Source organism: Pongo abelii, chromosome 10 (assembly GCF_028885655.2).
Source record: "Pongo abelii isolate AG06213 chromosome 10, NHGRI_mPonAbe1-v2.0_pri, whole genome shotgun sequence".
NCBI lineage: Eukaryota > Metazoa > Chordata > Mammalia > Primates > Hominidae > Pongo > Pongo abelii.
In genome coordinates, this window is record NC_071995.2 from 116,356,326 (window position 1) to 116,378,142 (window position 21,817).

Here is a 21,817-nt window from a genome sequence, read left to right on the forward strand (position 1 = left end):
GATCACAACACCGTTGGAGAATCATCCAGTTAATTTCCTCATCTGTGAGCTCCACGACGGGCAGACATCATGCCTTCCTCTCTCTATTTCCATCATCAGGCACTGGACCCTATACACAGTAAGTGAGTGGGGCAAATACTCCTTTATTGCATTGTTATAACTTACATCACATACTTGGCATCTCTTTTCTTTTCATCACTGTTACTTCTCCCACATCCTATAGTCATCCCTCCAGTGCGTACTATATTTTCCTTATGTCTACTCATTTCTCAGTGATTCTAAGTAAATAGCACCATTCATTGTCTGCTGCTACACTTACCTAGAGGAGCAGGCTGTGCTAATGCATGTGAATGTATTTTTGTAAACGTATTCATCCATTCAACAAGTACGTATGGAGGACCCAGTAGTTTGGGGGCTGGGGATACAGAGGTGAGTCAAATAGCTGAGATCCTTGCTCTCCTGGGGCTTATGTTCTAAGGTGGGGGAGGGGATGCAAGGGAAAAAGTAAGTGAGCAAACATAGAAGAACAAAATAATAATTATCTTATGATGAGAAGCACCTTGATGAAAATAAAATGCAGGCCAGGCGCGGTGGCTCACGCCTGTAATCCCAGCACTTTGGGAGGCTGAGGCGGGCAGATCATTTGAGGTCAGGAGTTCAAGACAAGGCTGGCCAACATGGCGAAACCCCATCTCTACTAAAAACACAAAAATTAGTTGGGTGAGGTGGCACGTGCCTGTAATCCCAGCTACTGGGGAGGCTAAGGCAGGAGAATTACTTGAATCCAGGAGGCGCAGTTTGCAGTGAACTGAGATTGTGCCACTGCACTCCAGCCTGGGTGACAGACCGAGACCCTGTTTCAAAAATAAAATAAAACACAGCAACGTAATAAGAGGAGACAGAGATGGGAGAAGCTGCACAGTAGGAACAATTTTGGGTTGCCTTCCTGACTTCATGCTCCTCTGGTTGCCTCTACCATCCAGCCACCTCTTCTTGGTCCCCTTGCAGAACTTCCCATCTCAACTGGGCCACAATGCTGCAGGTGTTCTGGGCTTCAGGTGCTCTGGGCTTCATCCTCAGGCAACCCTCCTCTTTTCCCCAGATGACCTCAGCTTCAGCAGAAGTCCATGACTTCCATCACCACGTCTATGAAGATGACTCATACGTGGTTATTTCTAGTCCCAACCTTTCGTCCAAGATTGAGACCAGGATATCTAGCTCCCTACTCAAGATCTCCCTCTGGATGGCTCAAAGCTTAGAGAGAGGTTCAGTAACTTGGCCAGGGTGCAAGCCAGGAGCACAGCTGGGACACAAATCCAAGTAATCAAACTGCAGCCACTGACTCCTATCATTTGGTATTATAATAAACACAAAACACTTGCTGTTTGTAGTGTCAAAGATGTTTTGGCACCTGAGAGAAAATATATGACTTCTACTATTTGCTGCTACCATTATTATTATTATTGTTATTATATCATTATTATTATAGCATCATTTTATAGGAGATAAAAGTTATTGAGCACTCCAGTTACAGGAGGCACTATGCTATAGTCTTTTCATATACATCTCTAATTCTTATCACCATCTTGCAAAAGAGATAAATGTTATCCCCACTCTATATGTGGAGAAATTAAAATAAGCAGGAGTGAAGAAATTTGCAATAGACCCAAATGCCAAAGGGGAGTGTTCCATACACATATTGTTTAGTGAATATAGCAAGTCATGAAACAGGGTTGCTGGTATGAGTCTATTGCTCATGGGAGAAGATCTATCCATTAAAGATGAATGTGTGTCTTAGAGCTCCTGGCTGTTCATAAATCCCACTGTTTTCCTCCTGGGAATACAGTTAGCTATTTTCCAGCCTTCTTTGCAGTTAGGTATGGCCAACAGACTCAGCACCAGCCAATGGCACATAAGTGAAGTGATGTGTACCACTTGTAGGCGGCTCACAGACCACCCCCTCTCTGTAGGATGTTCCATGCCCCTTCCTTTTTCCTCAGCTAGAGGCAGAGGACTGTGCAGCTTAGAAGAAGGCAAATACAAAAGATGGACATGGTTTGGATCCCCCCATATGTGGAGAAAAGCCACCTACCATCCAAAAACTTGCATCTTGGACTATTACATGAACAAGAAATAAACTTATATTGCGTTAAACCACTTCATGGTTTAAGACTTATTTGTTACAGCAGCTACCATTACCCTGACCAATACGAAGTGTGAATTTACACATATTCTGGGACAAATGCCTGGATGGATATACACTAAGATGTTAATGTCATTCTCTCTGGCTGGAGGCATTATGGGTGAATTTCATTTTCTTCTTTCTGCTGATCTGCATTTGCAATTGCAAACAAGTCATTCACTTGTGTAATAAGACACACAATTTTTTAAAGTGATGACAGATGTCACACGTGCTAATTCAGGATCTTTGAGATTCGAGGAGAGTGGTGGCCAGTGGTGAGGCCTTCAGCCATGCAAATCCTCTGCTGCTCATAGGATGGATTACACAGGCGTATGCAATGTACATGAGATGATGCTGATAATAATAATGATAATGATGCTGTACATTTATAGCGCTTCCTTCACAAAAGTCCCAGGGTGCTTTACATTTCAGCACAATTAAAGGCAGCCACAGACAAAAAACCTTTTCAGCTGTGCTTTATAAAGGGAAAGCGATTCAGCTTTTTGAACATAAAAGGAAGCCGCTTCCACTCGATGATGGGGACGGAATCTTCATGTGCTTAGGCCCCCCAACTCCTGTACGTTATATTTAGGACAATCAAACTGGCCCGAAGGGAAACAAAAATCAGAAAGACCACAAGTACAGGAGTTACAGAAAAAGCAAGTTGATTGAGTTACCACCTTAACAGAAGGCAGGGTTCTCCATGCGTCTGTCTGCCAAATATAGCAGCTTGGTGCTATTGTATTTGAAAGCATGGAAAACAGGAACTGATTTGGAGTTGGAAATAAATAATCTAATAAGTAGTTCCTGATATTTACTGGATTTAAAAATGCAGTGCAAATGAGGCCCCATGGGATTTCATTACTACCTTGTCCCTAGGAGATGGGTAAGTGCTGGATATTTCATGCACGCGGGCAACAGTTAACCTCACATAACTGAGAAGATGCCTCTCAGACTCTGGGAACCCAGCGAGGGGATTGGTGACATGCGCCAAATGAGAAATTGTTAAAATCATCCTGGGGGCATGGGGAAATCCAGTTCTTCCTTCCTCATTTTTCCTGGGGCACACAGTCTGAGCCCCTCAATTACGAGATGTTTAGGTAATGCCCCTAATACCTCGCCCCATCCTACCCCAATCCCTGGGAAAGGATCCTGATGAAATTCACTGGTATCGTTCCTGAGAGCCCCACACAGGTGGAAATGGCAAACTGACAGTCAGGATACCCCAGAGCCTTTTCTCTCGACTTGTGCCCTTTGGCACTGGGTTTCCTTGATGCCATCACTATTCTAACCCATATGCATTTTGACACATTGAACCAACCAGCTGAGTGCAAGAGGAGGTAGGATCTTGGCCATCAGGAAACCCCCAGAGTAGTGTGGGCAGCTTCCATTTAAAACCTTATGTGGGCTTCCCATTGCCTTAGGATAAACACTACATTCCTTTCTATGGCATTCAAAGCCTTGCAATTATCTGGCCTCTGCAGCCCCTTTCGATAGCTCCTCAAATGTACCAATCTCATACCTACCCCAGGGCCTTTGCACCTGCAGTACCTCTACCTGAACTGCTCTTTCTCTGCCTCTTGGCATGGCCATCGCCTCTTCATCGTTAGATCCTAGCTCAAATGCCACTTCCCCTATGAAGCCCCCTCTGAGCCCCTCTTCAAAGTAGCCCTCCCATCACTCTGACCCATCGATCACCCTGTGGCCTTCACAGCACTTATTACAATGCTTTAATGATCTTATGTGTTTGTTTAACTTGTTATTGTCTGTCTCTTCTGGAATGCAAAGTCCACAGTACAAACCGTAGACACTGTGTTCTGAGTGTCTATCATGTGGTCTGGCACTGTGCCGGGGTCCGATGAATGTCTGTGGAAGGCACGTTAGTGGAATGTGCTAGCACTGAAGCTAACAGATGGCTCTCAGGCCCCTGCAGGTGCTGATATTGGGTCATTCTAGGCCCTCACCCACTTTGGACTCAGCTGCACACCTCTCAGTAGTGCCTGAGAGAAGAGGTTTCCAAGGTGTGCCCAAAGCTCTTGGCAGTCGTAAAGGCAGCTTGCTCCAGGTGGGAAGGAGGACCCGCTTTCTTTAAAGCAGCAGGTCTCACAATTGAGCATGAACCAGAATTCCATATAGGGCTTCTTAAAACCCAGCTTGCCGGACACACCTGCAGAGGTTCTGATTCAGCGGGGGAGGGTGGGAGAGAGAATTAACATTTCTAACAAGTTCACAGGTAAGGCTGGTTAGGGAACCACATGATAAGAAGCACAGATTTAAATAATTTTAGAGTTCTACAAAATAATTTGGGGAGTGGGGAAGGGGGTGAGGTGGGGGCTTCTGTGAGGGACTGTATGTTCTCTGAGTTCTGCACAGCAGTTTTGTGAGTTGCTAATATTTGTGGAATGAGTGTTTTGCAGGGAAAGATAGAGTGTGTGCCTTTCTTTGAGGGGATGTGGGAAAGAGAACAAGAGAGAAAGAAGAGAAGAATTGGTGTGTAATTTAGCATATATATGGAAGAGGAGTGAGTGTGTGTGTGCATGTGTGTGTGCGCACGTGTGCGTGTGCATGGTTGTGCTGGTGCCCCAGGAATTTACAGGGTATTGGAGAAGCACATAAACACCAGAAAATCAAAGCTACAAAAACGAAACTCAGTTCTAATAGGCCAGTGGTTTTTAAACTGTGGCGTGAACAAAATCCCCTGGCACTTACTAAAAAGGATAGAGGTCCAAGCTAATTGAAGTAGGATGGGGCCTCAGCCCCGAATTGTGATCAATTTCTCCAGGTGATTGTGATATGACCAAAAACGCAGAATCTCTGTGCCACGAAAGTGCTCACAGATGAAGCCCATTCCCCTTGGTGTAGCTAAGGCAGCCATTGGCAAAGAAGGAACCTACTAGACTAGTATTCAGATATACATTTGCTTATTCCCAGTTCTGCCAGTTATTTGTTCTATGATTTGGGCAATGGCTCCCTCTGCCTTTCTGACCTCAGTTTTCTCACCTGTAAAATAGGCACAAGGATAAACCGGAGAACCTCACCACGCCTGGCCTGAAGCAAAGCACTTGCTGAAAGCTGATGGAATCTGTGGCTTTTTTGGTTTATTTTTGAGGGCTCTGCCTTGGTTCTACCCCACAACCAGGGAACTGATTTCAGCAAAAAGGCTCAGCCATGCCACCTAGCATGGCTTGGCTTCTGCTGGTTCAGAGCCTTTACCCACTGTCAAAACAGCAACCCTAATATGGTGATCTTCATAACACAGGGTTTGCCAGTCTGACCGAGGGCAGCAAAATGGGGTGAAAGCAAGGACACTGGGTGTCCACCAAGATCATCAGCTCTTTGATTGCAATGGGAAGTTAGGGCAGATAAGCAGATCATTTTCTTGAACTGTTGTTGCCTTTGCACTAGGCAAAATATCTCCCTTTGTGCACCCACCCTTTATTTTTGAGGCTTCCTCATTCTTGTCCTCCAACAACAACACCATGTCACACCCCTGCCTACAGCCCTCCAACGGCTGCTCACTGCCCTTGGCATAAAATCAGGACTCCTCACCAGGGATTCTACAACTGAGGGTTCAAACCTGGCTGTGTGATAGAGTCCCTTGCACTCTGGACAATGTCTCAGGGGCATTTTTGGTTGTCACAACTTGAGGCTTAGTGCTACTGGCATCTAGTGAGTAGAGGCCAGGGATGCTGCCAAACATCCTACAGTGCATGGGACAGTCCCCACCACAAAGGCTTTTCTGACCCCAAATATCAGTAGTGCTAAAGATGAGACACTCTGCTCTGGGGCAGGGCCAGGCACTGTTACTGTATCAAAAGCTCCCCTTCCTCCACCAGGCTTGAGAACCCCTGCCCTCTCCAGTCTTGCTCCTGACAGCTTCTCTACCCGCACCTTCTCCCCTTTGCCCTCACCTGCCACCATCACAGTCTTTTTTCTGGAATCTGCATTTTTACAACTTTCCTCTCCTAGGACTCTGGTGCAGGAAGGTCCAGGTACGCCATCTATGAAATGCACTCTTCCCAGCTGCTTCTCAAATACAGCTCATTATCAGACAAGCAAAGAATACTGTCAGAGTTGGCAGGACACTGCAAGAAACATCTGCTTCCACCTGATCATTTTACAGAAGGAGAAACTGAGGCTTGTGAAACCCTAGGTAGCAAGGTAGAAGGGTGAGAGACACTTTCACTCAACTCTACTGGTTTTCAGATTTCACTTGGAGTTTTTAACATGAATGATTGTGCAGACTGTCGATAGCTTTGCAATAATCCCATAACAACCCAATTGTGAAACAATTTAGTAATCCTGCTGCTAATAGCATTTGTGGATATAGCAGTTGGGTAACTAGTTGGTTATTACTCATTCCCCAAGAGCCACACATATTGCATTGCAAGGAAGCTAATCTTAGAAATACTTGTTAACTTCGATGATAATTACTAAGTAATTGGCTAGAATGTGCCATTGTGAATTGATCCAGAATATGCCAGGTAATTATCTGGTCTTATGTTCCCTGTAAAATAAATCTAGGGTCCAAAAATGGTTCCAGTTGGTTGGCTATTGTCCAATCATCAACCTCTGCCAGCCAATCGTGCAAATGCAAGTGATTAATCAAATTACTCAAATATTTGGTTTCAAACTGAACATGCAGATAAGAAAGCTGGAGAGCCAACAAGTGGACAGTGCTGAACAGAGAGAGGGATGCACAGAGCTCCTCCCTAAGATAAATATATAACAACACAATAATATGGAATCAATGCCACTTCTTTGGGGCTCATCTGGCATCCTCACACAAAATACCAAAACACTTCAGAAACCAATTACACATCCCAAAGCTGCAAAGTCTTTATCGTGGTGCCAGGAAAAGGCTGGGCTATTTGTGAAATCTGTAGGCAGTTATGGCGCTTGGGGAGGGGGGCTCAGAATTTTGTACATAATAGAAGAGGGCCGCAAATGCAGCTGGCTTGCAGGATGAGCAACACATTTTCATAATGACCACTCATTTTTCAAGGATGGCTGCTGAGTTTGTCTATTTCCAACTTGCTAGCCTTTGAGAAGGGAGTGAGGGAGGCATGGGGATTAGGCTTCATAGGTAATGCTGAATAGGGAGGCAGGAGGGTGGTAAGGAACTGACCAGAGAGAAAGATGGGGTAAGAGCTTAAGATGGGAGCAATGGAGAGAAGGACAGGGGTGGGGAAAAGACCACCCTCCAACCAAACTTGTGTATCCCAAGTAATAAGCTATTGACTGCTGCTAAAAGATGATGATATATACTGGGTAAGAAAGGGAAGGAAAGGGAGCTAAGGGCCTCTCTGTAGTAAATCACAAAAATAGCCACAGATTGTCCCCACCCTGCATCCATGTCCTTGCAGCAGGACATTGCAGATCTTCCCATTCAGAAGTAGAGGCTGTGTCTCCATGCCTTGAATCTAGTGGAGAATAGGAGTTGCTTTGGCCAACAGATGTAGGTCTTGACCTCTCGCTGCACTTGGAAACCTGAGACCGCCATGAGAATGAGCCTGAGCTAGGCTGTTGCGGATATCCCCTGACAGTCTGCCAACCAGCAGACACATGAATTACTGACTATCCCCTTGTTGACCCAGAGCTGACCACAGCCAACTACAAGAACCCAGCTACTGAGTCTGGCTCAGCCCAGAACTATCCATAGGATAGAGAGAAACCACTAAGTTGTGAAGTAGTTACTCAGCAAAAGCTTACACTCAGAACAGCTCAGCCCCTGAAGATTACCTGGGCTGATTTCTTCAGAGCCATTTCTGTCTTGTGCAGAGTTGAGAACCACCATTTTTACCCTGATTTAAGGAGGCTTGGAGGCCCATCCCTAGATCTCTAATCTTTCACCAGCGCTTATCATTCAAAGCACGAGTCACTCCAGTCAACCCACCATCTGCATCATCTATGGATACAGAATATAATGTACCTTCTACCAATCACCAATTTCTTATAAGTGGACTTAAGAAGGTTTTGTCTCACAAGGGAAGAGATCAAAGACACACCAGCTCTTCTCTGAGCCCACAGCATCTGTTCTGGGCCTGCTAAGATGCAAGACTTGTGCATTTGGGGTCTCACTGCTTGAGCTGAGTAGAGCAAGGAGAGAGCTCCTAACGGGCCCTTGGCATCACAGGTCATACTAAGAATGCCACTGCAGAGGCCAGTCCTAATGTTACAGGGGAGTCAGTGCCAGAGTTTAAAAACAAACCAAAGGATTGTTTCACAACTGTTGCATCAAAACCAAAGCTATTTTTCTCCCAATGCCTCAAGCCTCTGGGAGAGGCCAGAGAGCAAATCCGAGAAAGTCCAAGAAACATTTTCGCAATGTTAGTTCTCTATGAACTATCCCTTCTGTGTACCCATAGACCTCAGATCCTGGATATTCCAAACCACAATGGTAAAGACTGCAAATGTGCTCTGCAACTTTCATGAAAACCAGAGTAACAGTTATCAGAATCTTGGCTCATGCTTGTCATCCCAGCACTTTGGGAGGCCAAGGTGGGCGGATCATCTGAGGTCAGGAGTACAAGACCAGCCTGACCAAAATGGTGAAACCCTGTCTCTACTAAAAATACAAAATTAGCCAGGCATGGTGACGCATGCCTGTAATCTCAGCTACTCAGGAAGCTGAGGCAGGAGAATCGCTTGAACCCGGGAGGTGGAGGTTGCAGTGAGCCGAGATCGCACCATTGCACTCCAGCCTGGGCAAGAAGAGTGAAACTCCATCTCAAAAAGAAAAAGAATCTTAATCAGGGGTCTGAAGACTATGGCCCATGGGCCAAATACAGCCCACTCCCTGGGTTTGTAAATGAAATTTTACTGGGACACAGCCCTGCAATTTCATTTGCAGATTGTCTATAGCCGCTTTCAGACTACAGTGGCTGAGTAGAGTAGCTGCTACAGAAACCGTACAACCCACAAAGCTGAAAATATTTACTATTGGGCCCCTTACAGAAAAAGCTGGCTGACTCCTGATTTAGTCAAATATACTCATTTCACATATGGAGAAAGTGACTCTTTGAGAAGCTGTTACACAAATACTTGGAATACAGGGGGATCTAGACCCGATGTTTCTGATTCCCCGTTTAGTAGTCTTTGGTTTTGCTAAAGAGTTTTAGCATTAAAAGTATTTTCTGGGGTTAGGCGTGGTGGCTTACAGGCCTGTAATTCCAGCAGTCTGGGAGGCCAAGGCAGGAGGATTGCTTGAGGCCAGCAGTTTGAGACCATTCTGGGCAACATAGCAAGACCCCATCTCTACCAAAAAATTAAAAAATTAGCCAGGTGTGATGGCACACACCTGTAGTGCCAGCTATTTGGGAGGCTAAAGCGAAAGGATCTCTTGAGTCCAGGAGTTCAAGGCCGCAGTGAGCTATGATTATACCACTGCACTCAAGCCTGGGCAACAGAGGGAGACCCTGTCTCTAAAAAAACAAATAAATAAATTAAGTATTTTCTGGAATCTTAAATCTTAAACCATGTAAGTAAACTGTGCATGGTAGAACTGGAGGTGGTCTATTAACCAGAGTGGTCAAGTCAGCAGAAAACCATTTCTCAACCATGCCAGAAGCAGAGTTTTGCCAATCCCTGGGTGGAAGCCCAGGTGGAACTGACCTGGTGATGATGGCCAGGTGAGGCGGGCTCATGCAGGCGCCCATGAAAAGCACCACGTTCTCATGCCGCGTCTGCCTGTAGGCCATCACCTCCCGCTTGAAGGCCTTGAGCTGGTCCTCGTTGTCCCTCTCAATGTCAATCAGCCGGATGGCCACCTCACCGTGCCAGCGGCCGTGGTACACTTGCCCAAAGCGGCCCTTTCCAATGAGCTCGCCGATCTCCAGCTGCTCAAAGGGGATGTCCCACTCCTGAAGGAAGATGCTGGTCTGGCTGGCCTTGCGTGGGAAGCTCCGGGCCGAGAGGAGGGACAGGTTCATCTCCTCGAAGTCATCCTCTGACTCCTCGGCCTCATCATGGACCTCTTCATTCTGTGGCCGGAATGGGAGAAAGGTCAGAATTGTGTTTGCCACTGCCCCAGCCTCCCTCACGGTCCTGCTGGGTCCCGTGCGCATGCATAGGTCTGGACACATCTCTACATGCATTTGAAGCTTGTGCAGACATACGTCCCTTTGTTTCCCCAGGTCTAGAATCTGGTCTAGAATCATACTACAGTGAAGGCGCTGAAAGGGAGATCATGATCATCCACCTCTCTTGTGCTAAATGGGGGGGATACTGAGGCTCAGAGAGGAGTGTTATGGGGATCACCCATTCTAGTTTGCTGGAATCTTCCTGGTTTTAGCACCGAAAGTCCCATATGTTGCCCTGGGAAGTGACTCACTCCAGGTCATGCAGCCAGGCAGAGGAGGGACTAAGATCCAGGTCTCTGGACTTGAATATCCGATGGCCTTCCTATTCTTCCATAGTCTTTTGGTTTGGCTGTTTATGTGCATGTGATAAAGTTGACAGACTAGACAGGCTAAAACAATGGGTACATCGTGCATCTGCATTGCTTCCCCCAGGGAATTTGGAACTGATGATTCAAAAATTGGGAGAAATCAGGACTACAAGCTAGATGTCTGAGGCTCCTACAGCAGCTGGGAGGGTAGGAGACAAGAGAGTGAGGGGTTAACAGAATGGGCTTAACAATCAGACAAAGAGAGCTGAAATCTGGCCTCTGTATGACCTTCAGCCAGTTGCTTTACTTCCCTGAGGCTGCCTTTCCTCATTGTAAAGTGGGGGTAATAAAATCTGCCCCAGGGCCGGTATGAGGTTTTAGATGAAGGTCTGTTAAGTTCTTTGTACAGACCTGACCACCTGTATTAAACACCCACTGGGAGGCCCTAGAGAATGCAGATTCCTGGGCCCCACCCAGGACTACTGGATCAAAATATCAGCAGGCCAGGACCAGGAATCTGCATTTTTAACATGCACACCCACATGACTCAGGTATACTTTGGCATAACTACCACTAGAGTTAAATGCTTAAGGTGTAGGGACCCACCTTATCAGCATGATATCTAGGGGTGCTTGGGGGCGAATTGCCTCTTGGATTCTCCTGCAGAATTGTGGGAGCAGCAGGTGCCAGGGCCAGCGGGGATTCCCAGAGACCCTGGGACCTGATGAAACAGCCTGAGAAGGTGGCATCTTGACTGGGTACAGGTCTTCCTGAGCAAGCTGCCCCCGATGGCACATTCAGGAGAAACAATACGGGGGACATTGATTTCTCCTGGGATCATTTTTCAACAACCAAAATAGTCCCAGAAAAGAACACGATTTTCCTTGGAAGCCCTGACTCGATTCCTTTCGGTACAAGACACAGTATGGTGGCAGAGCTGAAGGGCCAGGACTCCATGGTTTCCAGCCAGGGCATTTCATGTATTTCTGCAGCCGCTTAGGCAGGTGGGAAGAAGCCCCAGAGCATTCTCAACACTTCTAAGCCCAACATCCCTGAGGCCCCCACCTCCTCCCACATATTCTTTCGAAGGCAGCGGGGCACATCCCCCTTGGTATTCATCCGGCCCTGAGCTGATCTTTCAACTAAGAATGCAAATCTTTTGACAATTTCCACACAAATGGCTTTTCCATGATGCATGCCATATAATGGCCCATTAGGCTCAGTGCTAGGAGGGGCCACCGCTTGCTAATTGTCCCAGAGTTAGAACATCCATCAGTCAGGGCCACCACAGCCCCCACCTGACCCCAAGCCCTCTGCGTCATCCAAAACGTCAGTCGGCTTTGCCAGGTTCTGGGCAGTCCCTAGAAAATGTCGCTTCACTGCTCTCTGATTCTCACCTCCGACGTTGGCTCCACTTCAATTTGAAGTAATGGATTTCCTTCCAAGCTGTAAAGAAAGAAAAATAAATGTGATCCCTAGGTGAAAAGGTAGGTCTATATATTGAGCTTAGCTATGTACGAAGAATCCCCAGATGGGAAGTCTTCACCACCAAGCCTTTATCTCACATTTCATTTCAACACGTGTATCTGAAATAATCCATAACCTCAATACACACACACACACACACACACACACACAGACACACACACACAGACACACACAAACACAGTGCACAAGGACCTTGTTTTAAGTTGATTTTCTGGGCTGCTCAGGGCTCATTTTTCTTCATTGCTTTGGTTTCAACTAATCTAGCAGCTTTCTTGTAAATTGGCCTAAATGCCCTGGGTAGACAAGTCCTCAGAGCTCTATGTGTTTGCCAGGAAAGAATTAATCAGATCTCCGAAGTTCACACAAATTTAGAATTTCTTGGAAGGATCTCAGTGTTCTTGTTTGTCTGTTCATTCATGCATTCATGCGACTATTTAATAGATGTGTGTGCCAGGAACAGTGTTAGGCCCTTGGAGGGATATAGAATTGAAACTGGCACAGCTTCTGACCTTAAGGAATATTGTGTTCCTACTGAAGGAACTAAAGCCAGTATGTAGATACTATGCAGGGAGGCTAAAAGTAACAAGGCCAAAAGTTAGGTATGAATTGGATAAATGGAGTGTGGTGGGAATTCCAAGATGAGAGAATTACTGGGTGTATTTGAAAGTTCCCAGTGTTTGAGGTAGGTCTTGCCAATCACATGGAATTAGGATGTGTGGAACGAAAATAAAAAGACCACATTGAACTAGAAGACACAAGTGCGTGTATATGTGTGTGTGTTTCTGTGTGATGCATTCATAAGCTCATGAGCTGCAATTCTGTTCTTAGTAAGCAAACATGTTGGGCATAGATGCTGGTGGGGCATCACAATTTGTGTGAGCACTGCGTAGGTATTATGGGATGGGCTTTGTGCAGGGTTGTCTTGTGTGCATGTGAGTTGGGTGTACACACAGGATGTCAAGGGGGATGCTGTATGCCGATAGCATAATTGGGTGTGCATTAGAGGTGTGAGGGGACTGTCAAATGCATGTGACATTTGACATGTGATGGGTGTTGGGCACAGTGTGCATTAGAGGTATGTTGCGGGGTTTAGACTTGAGGATGTATATGTGTTTTTGCAGTGCAGCAGGGAGACAGAACTGGGGTATTGAAAGCACAGAAGAGCTGAGACAGGTGAGAAAATAGAATCACAATGAATACCCCACCCCTCCTTTCCTATTTCCCCAGTAGATTCCCCCTTCCCCGTCCTCATTTGGGGGACTTCCCCTATCCTGACCCTCAGATCGCAGGAAGTGGCTGACTCCACAGAGTCAATCCACTTGCTGGAGGGGGTCCTGGTGAGAGAGAGTCTGAAAGACCACAAGAACTAAAAGAAGGAGAAAGAAAGGTCAATCCCAAAGTGGCATTTGCCATGGTATTAACCAATTATTCATAGCACAGCCTGGGAAAGTGGAATGAACCTGCACGATGACAGATGACATGCTGGGAACTTGATGCCCTGGGGGAGACTCGGCTGGGACAATGCAGCTGGAGTCCCTCCTCATGCCCAAAATCAAAACAGGCCACCCTCCTCTCTGCATCAAGGAGTGATTCCAGCAGCCAGGGCTATTCAATTATTTCCCTCTGCAAAGAGTTGCCATCACTCTACGCACATTTAAGCAGATCGCAAGCAGCTATTGACTCTGTTTTTCGCTGGTACCTCTGGACTGTCAGTTAATAACCTGGAGTTCATCTTGCACAAATTGTAGAATTGGTTTATGTGAAGCAGAGAAATGATCTCGAGCTAGATGTCAGCACCATATCCCCCGGCAAGTTGCTGCTCCTTTGATTTCAGAGATGTACCATGTAAGTCTTTAACAAAGTCCATAAGACCAGTCAGAAAAGATGAAGCAGTTAGGGGACCCAGGAGAAAAACTAAGTAGGCACAAAGGTGAGTTAGGAAACTGGTCAAATCCTAGCAAGCCCCAGGCTTCCATCACAACCAAGGAAGTTAAGGAGGTGACTTTGTGACATCATTTTTTTTTTCTTTAGACAGAATCTCCCTCTGTAGCCCAGGCTGGAGTGCAGTGGCACAATCCCACCTCACTGAACCTCCACCTCCTGGGTTCAAAGCGATTCTCCTGCCTCAGCCTCCCGAGTAGCTGGGATTACAGCTGTGTGCCACCACGCCTGGCTAATGTTTGTATTTTTTTGTATAGACAGGGTTTCACAAGGTTGGCTAGGCTGGTCTCCAACTCCTGACCTCAGGTGATCCTCCTACCTCGGCCTCCCAGAGTGCTGGGATTACAGGCGTGAGCCACTGTGCCTGGCCAAGGTGACTTCACTTCTGCTGCACAAGCAATAAACCACCTGAAAACAGGATCTGTTTCCTAAGGATACTACGCACAAAGATGTTCATTGCAGCATTATCTACAACTGTGAAATATGGGAAGCAATGTAAAATCCAGCAATAGGAAAATGGTTAAGAAAATTATTCTACATCAGTATGTCATTTTACAGCCATTAAAAACAACGTCAGACAGGTGCGGTGGCTCATGCCTGTAATCCCAGCACTTTGGGAGGCTGAGGTGGAAGGATCACTTGAACCTATGAGTTTGAGACCCACCTAGGCAACATGGCGAATCCCTGTCCCTACAAAAATAAAAAATTTTAAAAAATTACAAAAATTAGTTGAGTGTGGTGGCACACACCTGTAACCCCAGCTACTTGGGAGGCTGAGCTTTGAGGATCACTTGACCCCAGGAGGCTGAGGCTGCAGTGAACCGTGATTGCGCCACTGCATTGCAGCCCGGGTGACAGAGTGAGACTCTGTCTCAAAACAAACGAACAAAAAACAAAACCCAACAATGTCTATGGACAGGCTAAAATAATATTCATAAAATGTGACGTTCAGCATAAAGATAACAAGGCAGGATGGTAGCTGCTTGCATATATTGTGGGTCATAACTATGTAAAATAGAAATGGAAAGAACACACATAGAGTGGCTCCAGTGGCGCAATCGGTTAGCGCGCGGTACTTGTAAGAACACACATAGAAGTTCCAACAGTGGCGAGATGATGAGTGATTATTTCACCTTTCCCTTTTGAAAGAATAGCCCAAATTTTCCAAAATTAACTTATATTATTTTTATAATAATATAAACCAGAGGTTAGCAAATTTCTTTCTGCAAAGGGTCATAGAGTAAATATTTTTGGCTTTGCAAGCCATACAGATTCTATTACAACTACTTGATTCTGCTGCTGCATAGAGAAAGCAACCATGCACAATACATTGTAAACAAATAGGCATGGCTGTGTTCCAATAAAACTTTATATAAAAACAAGCAAGAGGTTGGATCTGTCCCATGGGCTATAGTTTGCTGATTCCATAAACCTAAATGAGACTTTTGAAAGTTATTCTATGTTCAGTGACATGGAATAATTGCCCTTTCATTAAGTACTAGCTATCGCCCGGGGAAAGTTGTCTTCCTAATCACAGGGGGGTTATGGGTCCTTAGGAAACGGTCCAGCCCCTGGAAATTGCATTTGACAGGCAGGGGCAGAGACACAAGGCATAGCTGCTCGTGAGGAACAGCATTGCCTCTCTCTCCATCTCTCTTTCTGAGCTGTCACGCCCTTTCTCTTTGCCTAAGTTATTCCCTATGTCTCTCTGGCTCCCTTGTACATCTCCCTCTGCCCCCAACTCCATCAGTTCCAGGAAGAGAAGGAAAGAAGATAGGGAACCTGAGTGGATTGTAGGGCCAGGGCTGGGAAGCTTGGGAAAGGGGGAAGATGTCTCTGTCCCACTTACATTGGATTCGAGGTCACCGGATGCAGGATGACCTGGGGCGCCCGGGTCGGCGTCTCCGGCACCGGCACCACATCTGAAAACCAGAGATTGGACACTCAGAAAAAAAGTGAAGTCCACAACCCCCGCAAAGGCCTGATTCCTGGGCGACATGGCAGCCAATTTTTCACAAGATCTTGGATCTCTGCCCTTGGCCAATCTCCTTTCTCTTTTCCTGGACCACCTGGACTCTACCTGCTCAGCTGGACCAGGGTTCTGGATGACATCCTCAATAAAATTCCTCATTGTTGAGTAGGGGGCTGCCAGAACCCTCAAACATCTAGCCTGAAGCATTCACTGGTCATCTCTGAATCTTTCTTTCTCCTGGGTTCCCTTTGGGATGATAAGGCCCCTGGTTTCACATCTTCTCAGTACCCAGCTCAGGACCCTATGACCAGCTCTTTCCTGCCATATGGCTCTAGACCCCTCCTCAGCCTCACCCAGTGTTCATGACACTCCACCCTCTCAGGCCTTTCCACGGTGCCTTGGGACCTTCTTGGGTCCCACTGTGCCCACTTCTTTCTTCTCCACTTCTATGTTCAGCCATTATCCTGGAGTGTGATGACTCCATTACCCTCTTTGATCTGAGGCACCCCCACAACATCTGCCTCCAATTAATCCCAGAAACTGCTGCAATGCAGCGGGGCTTGTTCAGAAGGGGCTTCTTCCAGCTCACATGAAACTCACCTGGGAAGATGAACTGCTGCTTGTATTTGTAGTAGTGGGATGCTTGCAAAAGAAAGAAAACATCAAAGTGAGTGTCCCCAAGGAGACATCCCTTCAGGGACCAAATTGAGCTCTTACGGCCACCACATGGTCATTCTCTGCCCACCTTCAAGAGTTTCCATACTTCTGCAGACATCCCTGCAGACAACGGACTGCAACCATGTGTAAAGAAACCAGAACTCTAAACATCCATGCCAAACCTCCCATCTGACATCTCACACTCCCTAAAATCAGACTGCTCCAACTCAAACAGACATTCTGACTATAATACCATTTTTGTGAAATGCATAATTACACACACACACACAGAAAAACTCTGCAAAGCCATAATCCAAAATATTAATTTTTTCCCCTTTCGGCAGAATGATTACAGTGGCTTAAAAAATCCTTTGTGCTTTTTCAGTACTTTCCTAATTTTCTGCAATGAGCATCGTATCAGTTTTCTTTTTTGTGGCTGTAACAAATTACTACAAACTTAGTAAAACAACACAAATGTATCCTCCTACAGTTCTGGAGGACAAAAGTCTGTAATAAGTCTTACAGGGCTGAAATCAAGCTTAGTTCCTTCTGAAGGCTCCAGGAAAATCTATTCCTTGTCTTTTCCAGTTGTTTGAGGCTGCCTGCATTTGTTGGCTCATGGCTCCATCACTCCAGCCTCTGCTTCTGCTGTGCCATCTCCTTCTTCTGCCTTTGACCTTCTTGCTTCCCACTGATAAGGACCTTTGTGATTATATTTAGGGACTGCCCAGATAAGCTAAGATAATCCTCCCATCTCAAGATCCATAACTTAATCATATCTTCAAAGTTCCTGCTGTCCTGTAAAGCAGCATCTTCCCAGATTCTGAGATCAAGACATGGACATCTTTTGGGAATTATTCTACCTACCACAAGCATGAATTAACTTCTGTATTTAGGAAAAAATTATATAAAAGAAATTTTGTGGACTTCACTGCCAGCTCCCTGACAATTCCTTTTACTTCTAATCTACTCGCCAGAGGCCAGGGGTCTCAGACACTTAAAGGTTGCTAACATTAGCACTTACTCCATTGGGGAACAGTGCCTGGAATAGGGGGCCAAGGGGTGTTGGGGGCAGGGGACACAGAGCTTTGTGTCCTCAAGTAAATGAAGAGGGCAGGGATATAGTCAGATGAGTCGTATTGGTGAATCCACTTTCAGAAACAATTTGATGACATTCAGGGACAAGCTACCACTGGAGTTGGTTTATCAAATATTAGCACAGTAGCTTAGAGCCTAGAGTCTAGAAGCTGATCCTCTAGGGTCAAATCTTTGCTCTGCCCTTGGCTATTTGTAGAAGCTCCAAGTCTCACTGTCCACATGTGTAAAATGAGGATAATAACAGTCCCTTCCTCAAAGGGCAAGGACCATCATTATGAGATAAAAGTGTATTGAAGGTGCTGAATTAGTATTAGCTGTGAGATAAATAAACACATTTTGAAGCTCTCTTAACTAATAGACAAGAATGATTTATAACCAAGAGACAATCACACAGTTCCAAGTGCTAACGAAATCTTCTGCTTTGGGGAAGCAGACGGAACACTCTCCCTGAGGTTGAAATTTATTGATAGATTCTTTCAGGATAGGGAGTAAGTCCTACTATCTCAGGACCTCAAACTCCTGGTTCTGTGCCTTGCACCAGTCAGTGTGCAACACACATTTGTTGAATTAACCAACTCTCTTTATCATAGATGAAACAGCAAAAACCTTGGGCTTAGTCCAATTCCAGATTATTTAAAATAGTTGGAGTCTATTTTTGATTCTGGAAAACGGGATGTCCAGGGCAAGAAGCAGCTTATTCAAGGTCACAGAGCAAAGCTTTAAAAGAAAATCACCCTCCATGACTTCAGGGACCGTTTTACTTTTAGATAACACAAGTTTTTTACTGCATGCAACTACTTTATTAGTCAACAAGGGGCTAAAATTAAAACAGGAAAAACTACCCAAGGCTCTCAAGAGGCTTGGCTGATCTTTTCCCTCCCCAGCTCTGACAGTGATGGGGGACTCAATGTCTGCAGAAAAGGTTCGCTGACAGCTATGTTCTTTTTGGAAGGGAGGGGTTGGGCAACGGAGAGCAGGAGCTGCTTCAGAGAGTCCAAGAAGGGACAGGTGTCAGGCAACAGGACACCAGCAAATGCCTCCACACCCGAAGCCAACGCCCTCCTTGACTCCTCCCCATATGCCATGGAACAACTCGTTCCTGGTGACTGAAAGGGAAACACATGGCCAGAAGAGGAGGAAAGACATTGTTGGGAGGCCTGTTCTTCCTGCTGATGACAGACACCATCAAGAAGTGGTTCTAAAGAACAGCTGGTGACCTTGAGTGGGCTGCTCAGGAGAGCAGAGTGGCTCCTGGCTTTCTGGCATCCAAGATGACTCAGGACCTGGGAGGCTGCAGATGAAGTCTAAGAGACAACCAGGCCACTCTGAAGGAGCTTCCCCTCTGGAGCCCCCATGCCTACTCTGAGGCCTCCCAAGAGAGCAGCCAGAGTGGTCTTCTAGAAGGAAGGAAGAAAGGTCAAGTCGTTCACTGCCTAAGCCTTTCAACTGCATCCCATGGAGTCTCACATAAAATCTAAAATCCTGCTAGGCCCAGACCCTGTAGTTCTGAGTCTCTTTGGAGGCCTCTTTCCCTTGTTTATGGCACTTGGGCCCCTTCTTGTGGCTGGGCCTTTGCCTTACTTCCCCCACCTGCAGAACTCAGCCATCCAGTGACCCTCCAACCTAAATCTGTTCTCTTGCATTTGCTCAAGGACTCTTGCAAAGGCTCTTAGCCATCACAGCCTTCATCACAGTCTATAATCCTATTTTCATGCATATGTTTATTTGGTTAATACCTTTTTTTCTCACTAAGCTATACTTTTCACGAGAACTGGGGCTGTTGTAGGCAGAATAATGCCTGCCCCTGCCCCCACAACATGTCCAGGTCCTAATCCCTGGAAACTGTGAATCCATTTCATTACATGGCACAAGGGACTCTTTGGATGAGATTACTCAAGGATCTTGAGGTGGGGAGATTATCCTAGATCATCTGGGTGGGCTCGATGTCACCACAAGGGTCCTTAGAAGAGGGAGGCAGGGTCAGAGAAGGAGATGTGATCATGGAAGCAGAGGCCGGAATGAGGAGGGGCCACAAGCAAAGTAATGTGGGCATCCCCTAGATGCTGGGAAAAGGCAAGGAGACGGATTCTCCCTGAGACCTTCCAGAACAAACCAGCCCTATTGACACCTTGGTTTTTAGCCCAGTGAAGCCTGTTTTGGACATCTGGCCTCTAGAACCGTGAGATAATAAACCTGTGTGCTTTTAAGCCACTAAGTATGTGGTCATTTCTTACAATAACAATAGGAAGTGAATCCAGGGGCCATGTCTGGTTTGTTCCCTGCTCCAAACCTAGTGCCTAGTACAGTAGCTGGTACACAGTAGACGCATAATAAATACTGTTAACAAAATGAATGGATGAACACAGTCTGAGGGCCAAGAAGAAAATTTGAAGAGAAAAAACTGCAGCCCTGGGCAGTGCATGAAATTCAGATCATTCATTCATTCAACAAACACATAATGAGTGCCTTCAGTTGCAGGCAACATGTTGGGCTTTGAGTGTGGAGTGGTGACTGAAGACACATTGCCTAGTCTCATGCAGCTGGCATTCTGATGAAGGAGACAGACACTTAACAAGTAAGTATGTAAACCAGATCATGGCACAGAGTGATGAGCATAAAAGAGGGACTCGGGAGAGACTGATGGAAAGGGGAAGGGAGGAAACACTCTCACGAGCCCACATGGCCCAAGTGAGGTCTCAGAGATCCTGCAAACTCCACCAAAGGCAGATTCCAGCTCCTTTCTTCTCCCTTTGAGCCATTAGAATTTGCCATTTCCTGGAGTTATGTGTGTGTGTGTGTGTGTGTGTGTGTTTCAAAATGGCTCTAGGTGGCTCCAAAGAAAGAAGGTATTTGGCTCCAAAGAAAGAAGGTATTTGAACACTCCAGCCTCAGAAACCCATAAGACAATCATTTTCGAAGCCTCTTCATCTATCTTGCCATGATGGATGCTACCACAACTCTGCTCATCGGTAGCAGTGAACTAGCCCCATGTTACTGATGAGGATGAGAAACAGACCTAAACAGAGGCAGTACCATGCTCAAAATCACACAGCTAGGAAGGAGCAAAGCTGGGATCCAACTCCAGGTCTGTCTGTCCATGCAGCACTCTTAACGTCACCTTATACTGGGCCATGTCCACATGGCCCCAGGACTCAGGCAAAGGCGGATAACAGGAGGTCCACCCAACTGGCAGCACATAGTCGCAAATACCACCGAGGCTGCACACACCACACTTGGGGTTCTTATATCCTTTTCACCACATGTTCTGAGGTTAACAGATGAGTTAAACGGCTGGTCAACCCCCCCAGCCCGTTTTGGACAAGAATGTTCTAGATGAATCAGTGCTGGGGACATTGTTATGCCTAAGCTTTAGCTTAAACAGCCTTCAGAAAACTCAACATCTGGCAGGGACCCACAGGCAAAGCTCCATTTTTCATCAACAGAAGCTCCCAGTCAAGAGTGGGACAGCCAGCCAGATCTTTGTACAAACACGACAGGTACTCATGACCCTGGGAGTGTTTTGCTAAAACCACCTAAGACACAGGGTAGGTCCAACTGTACTTCCAAAAGGTTCTGTTTTGTTTTCCATTTCAGCACTGAATTTTATTATTATTCAATTCTAAAATGGATGCACACTCATATACATCATAGAAGTGCATGAGATAAAGTCCCTCTCCTCAACAGCTGCCACGAAGTTCTTCCAGACTTTACTGCACACATGCCAACACATATATGCACACTGGTACACAGACATATATATGTGTAAATATTTTACAATAAATAGAATGTTATACTGATGACTTTGCAAATCACTTATTTTCTACTTAAGAAACATTATGGATATCTTTCCATGTCAGGAAATCTATATAGAGTACTACATTCCTTTGAAAGTTTGCAGAATATCTGGTTATATAGATATATGTGTGTATTCAACCATTCACCGCTCACTCTTGATGGGCATTTGGGTTAATTTCAGTTTTCACTGTTAAAATGAAGTCCTTACACACAGATCTCTGCACCCTAGTGCAAGTGTTTCTGTATATAAATCCCTAGAAGTGATATAACGGTCAAAGGAATGCACATTTAAAAC

At 45.9% G+C, this 21,817-nt stretch overlaps 1 protein-coding gene across 1 annotated transcript in view; it reads right to left on the minus strand.

Moving 5' to 3' along the window:
* The window catches only part of KSR2 (kinase suppressor of ras 2), a 506,187-nt gene that overhangs the window by 45,790 nt on the left and 438,580 nt on the right, over positions 1-21,817 (minus strand). Inside the window, exons 12-15 of the mRNA XM_063712264.1 lie at positions 16,573-16,614; positions 15,850-15,922; positions 11,969-12,017; positions 9,797-10,164 (exon numbers count right to left, since the gene is read on the minus strand). Coding sequence (XP_063568334.1) covers positions 9,797-10,164; positions 11,969-12,017; positions 15,850-15,922; positions 16,573-16,614 — 532 coding nt within the window. The remainder of the gene's footprint in view (positions 1-9,796; positions 10,165-11,968; positions 12,018-15,849; positions 15,923-16,572; positions 16,615-21,817) is intronic.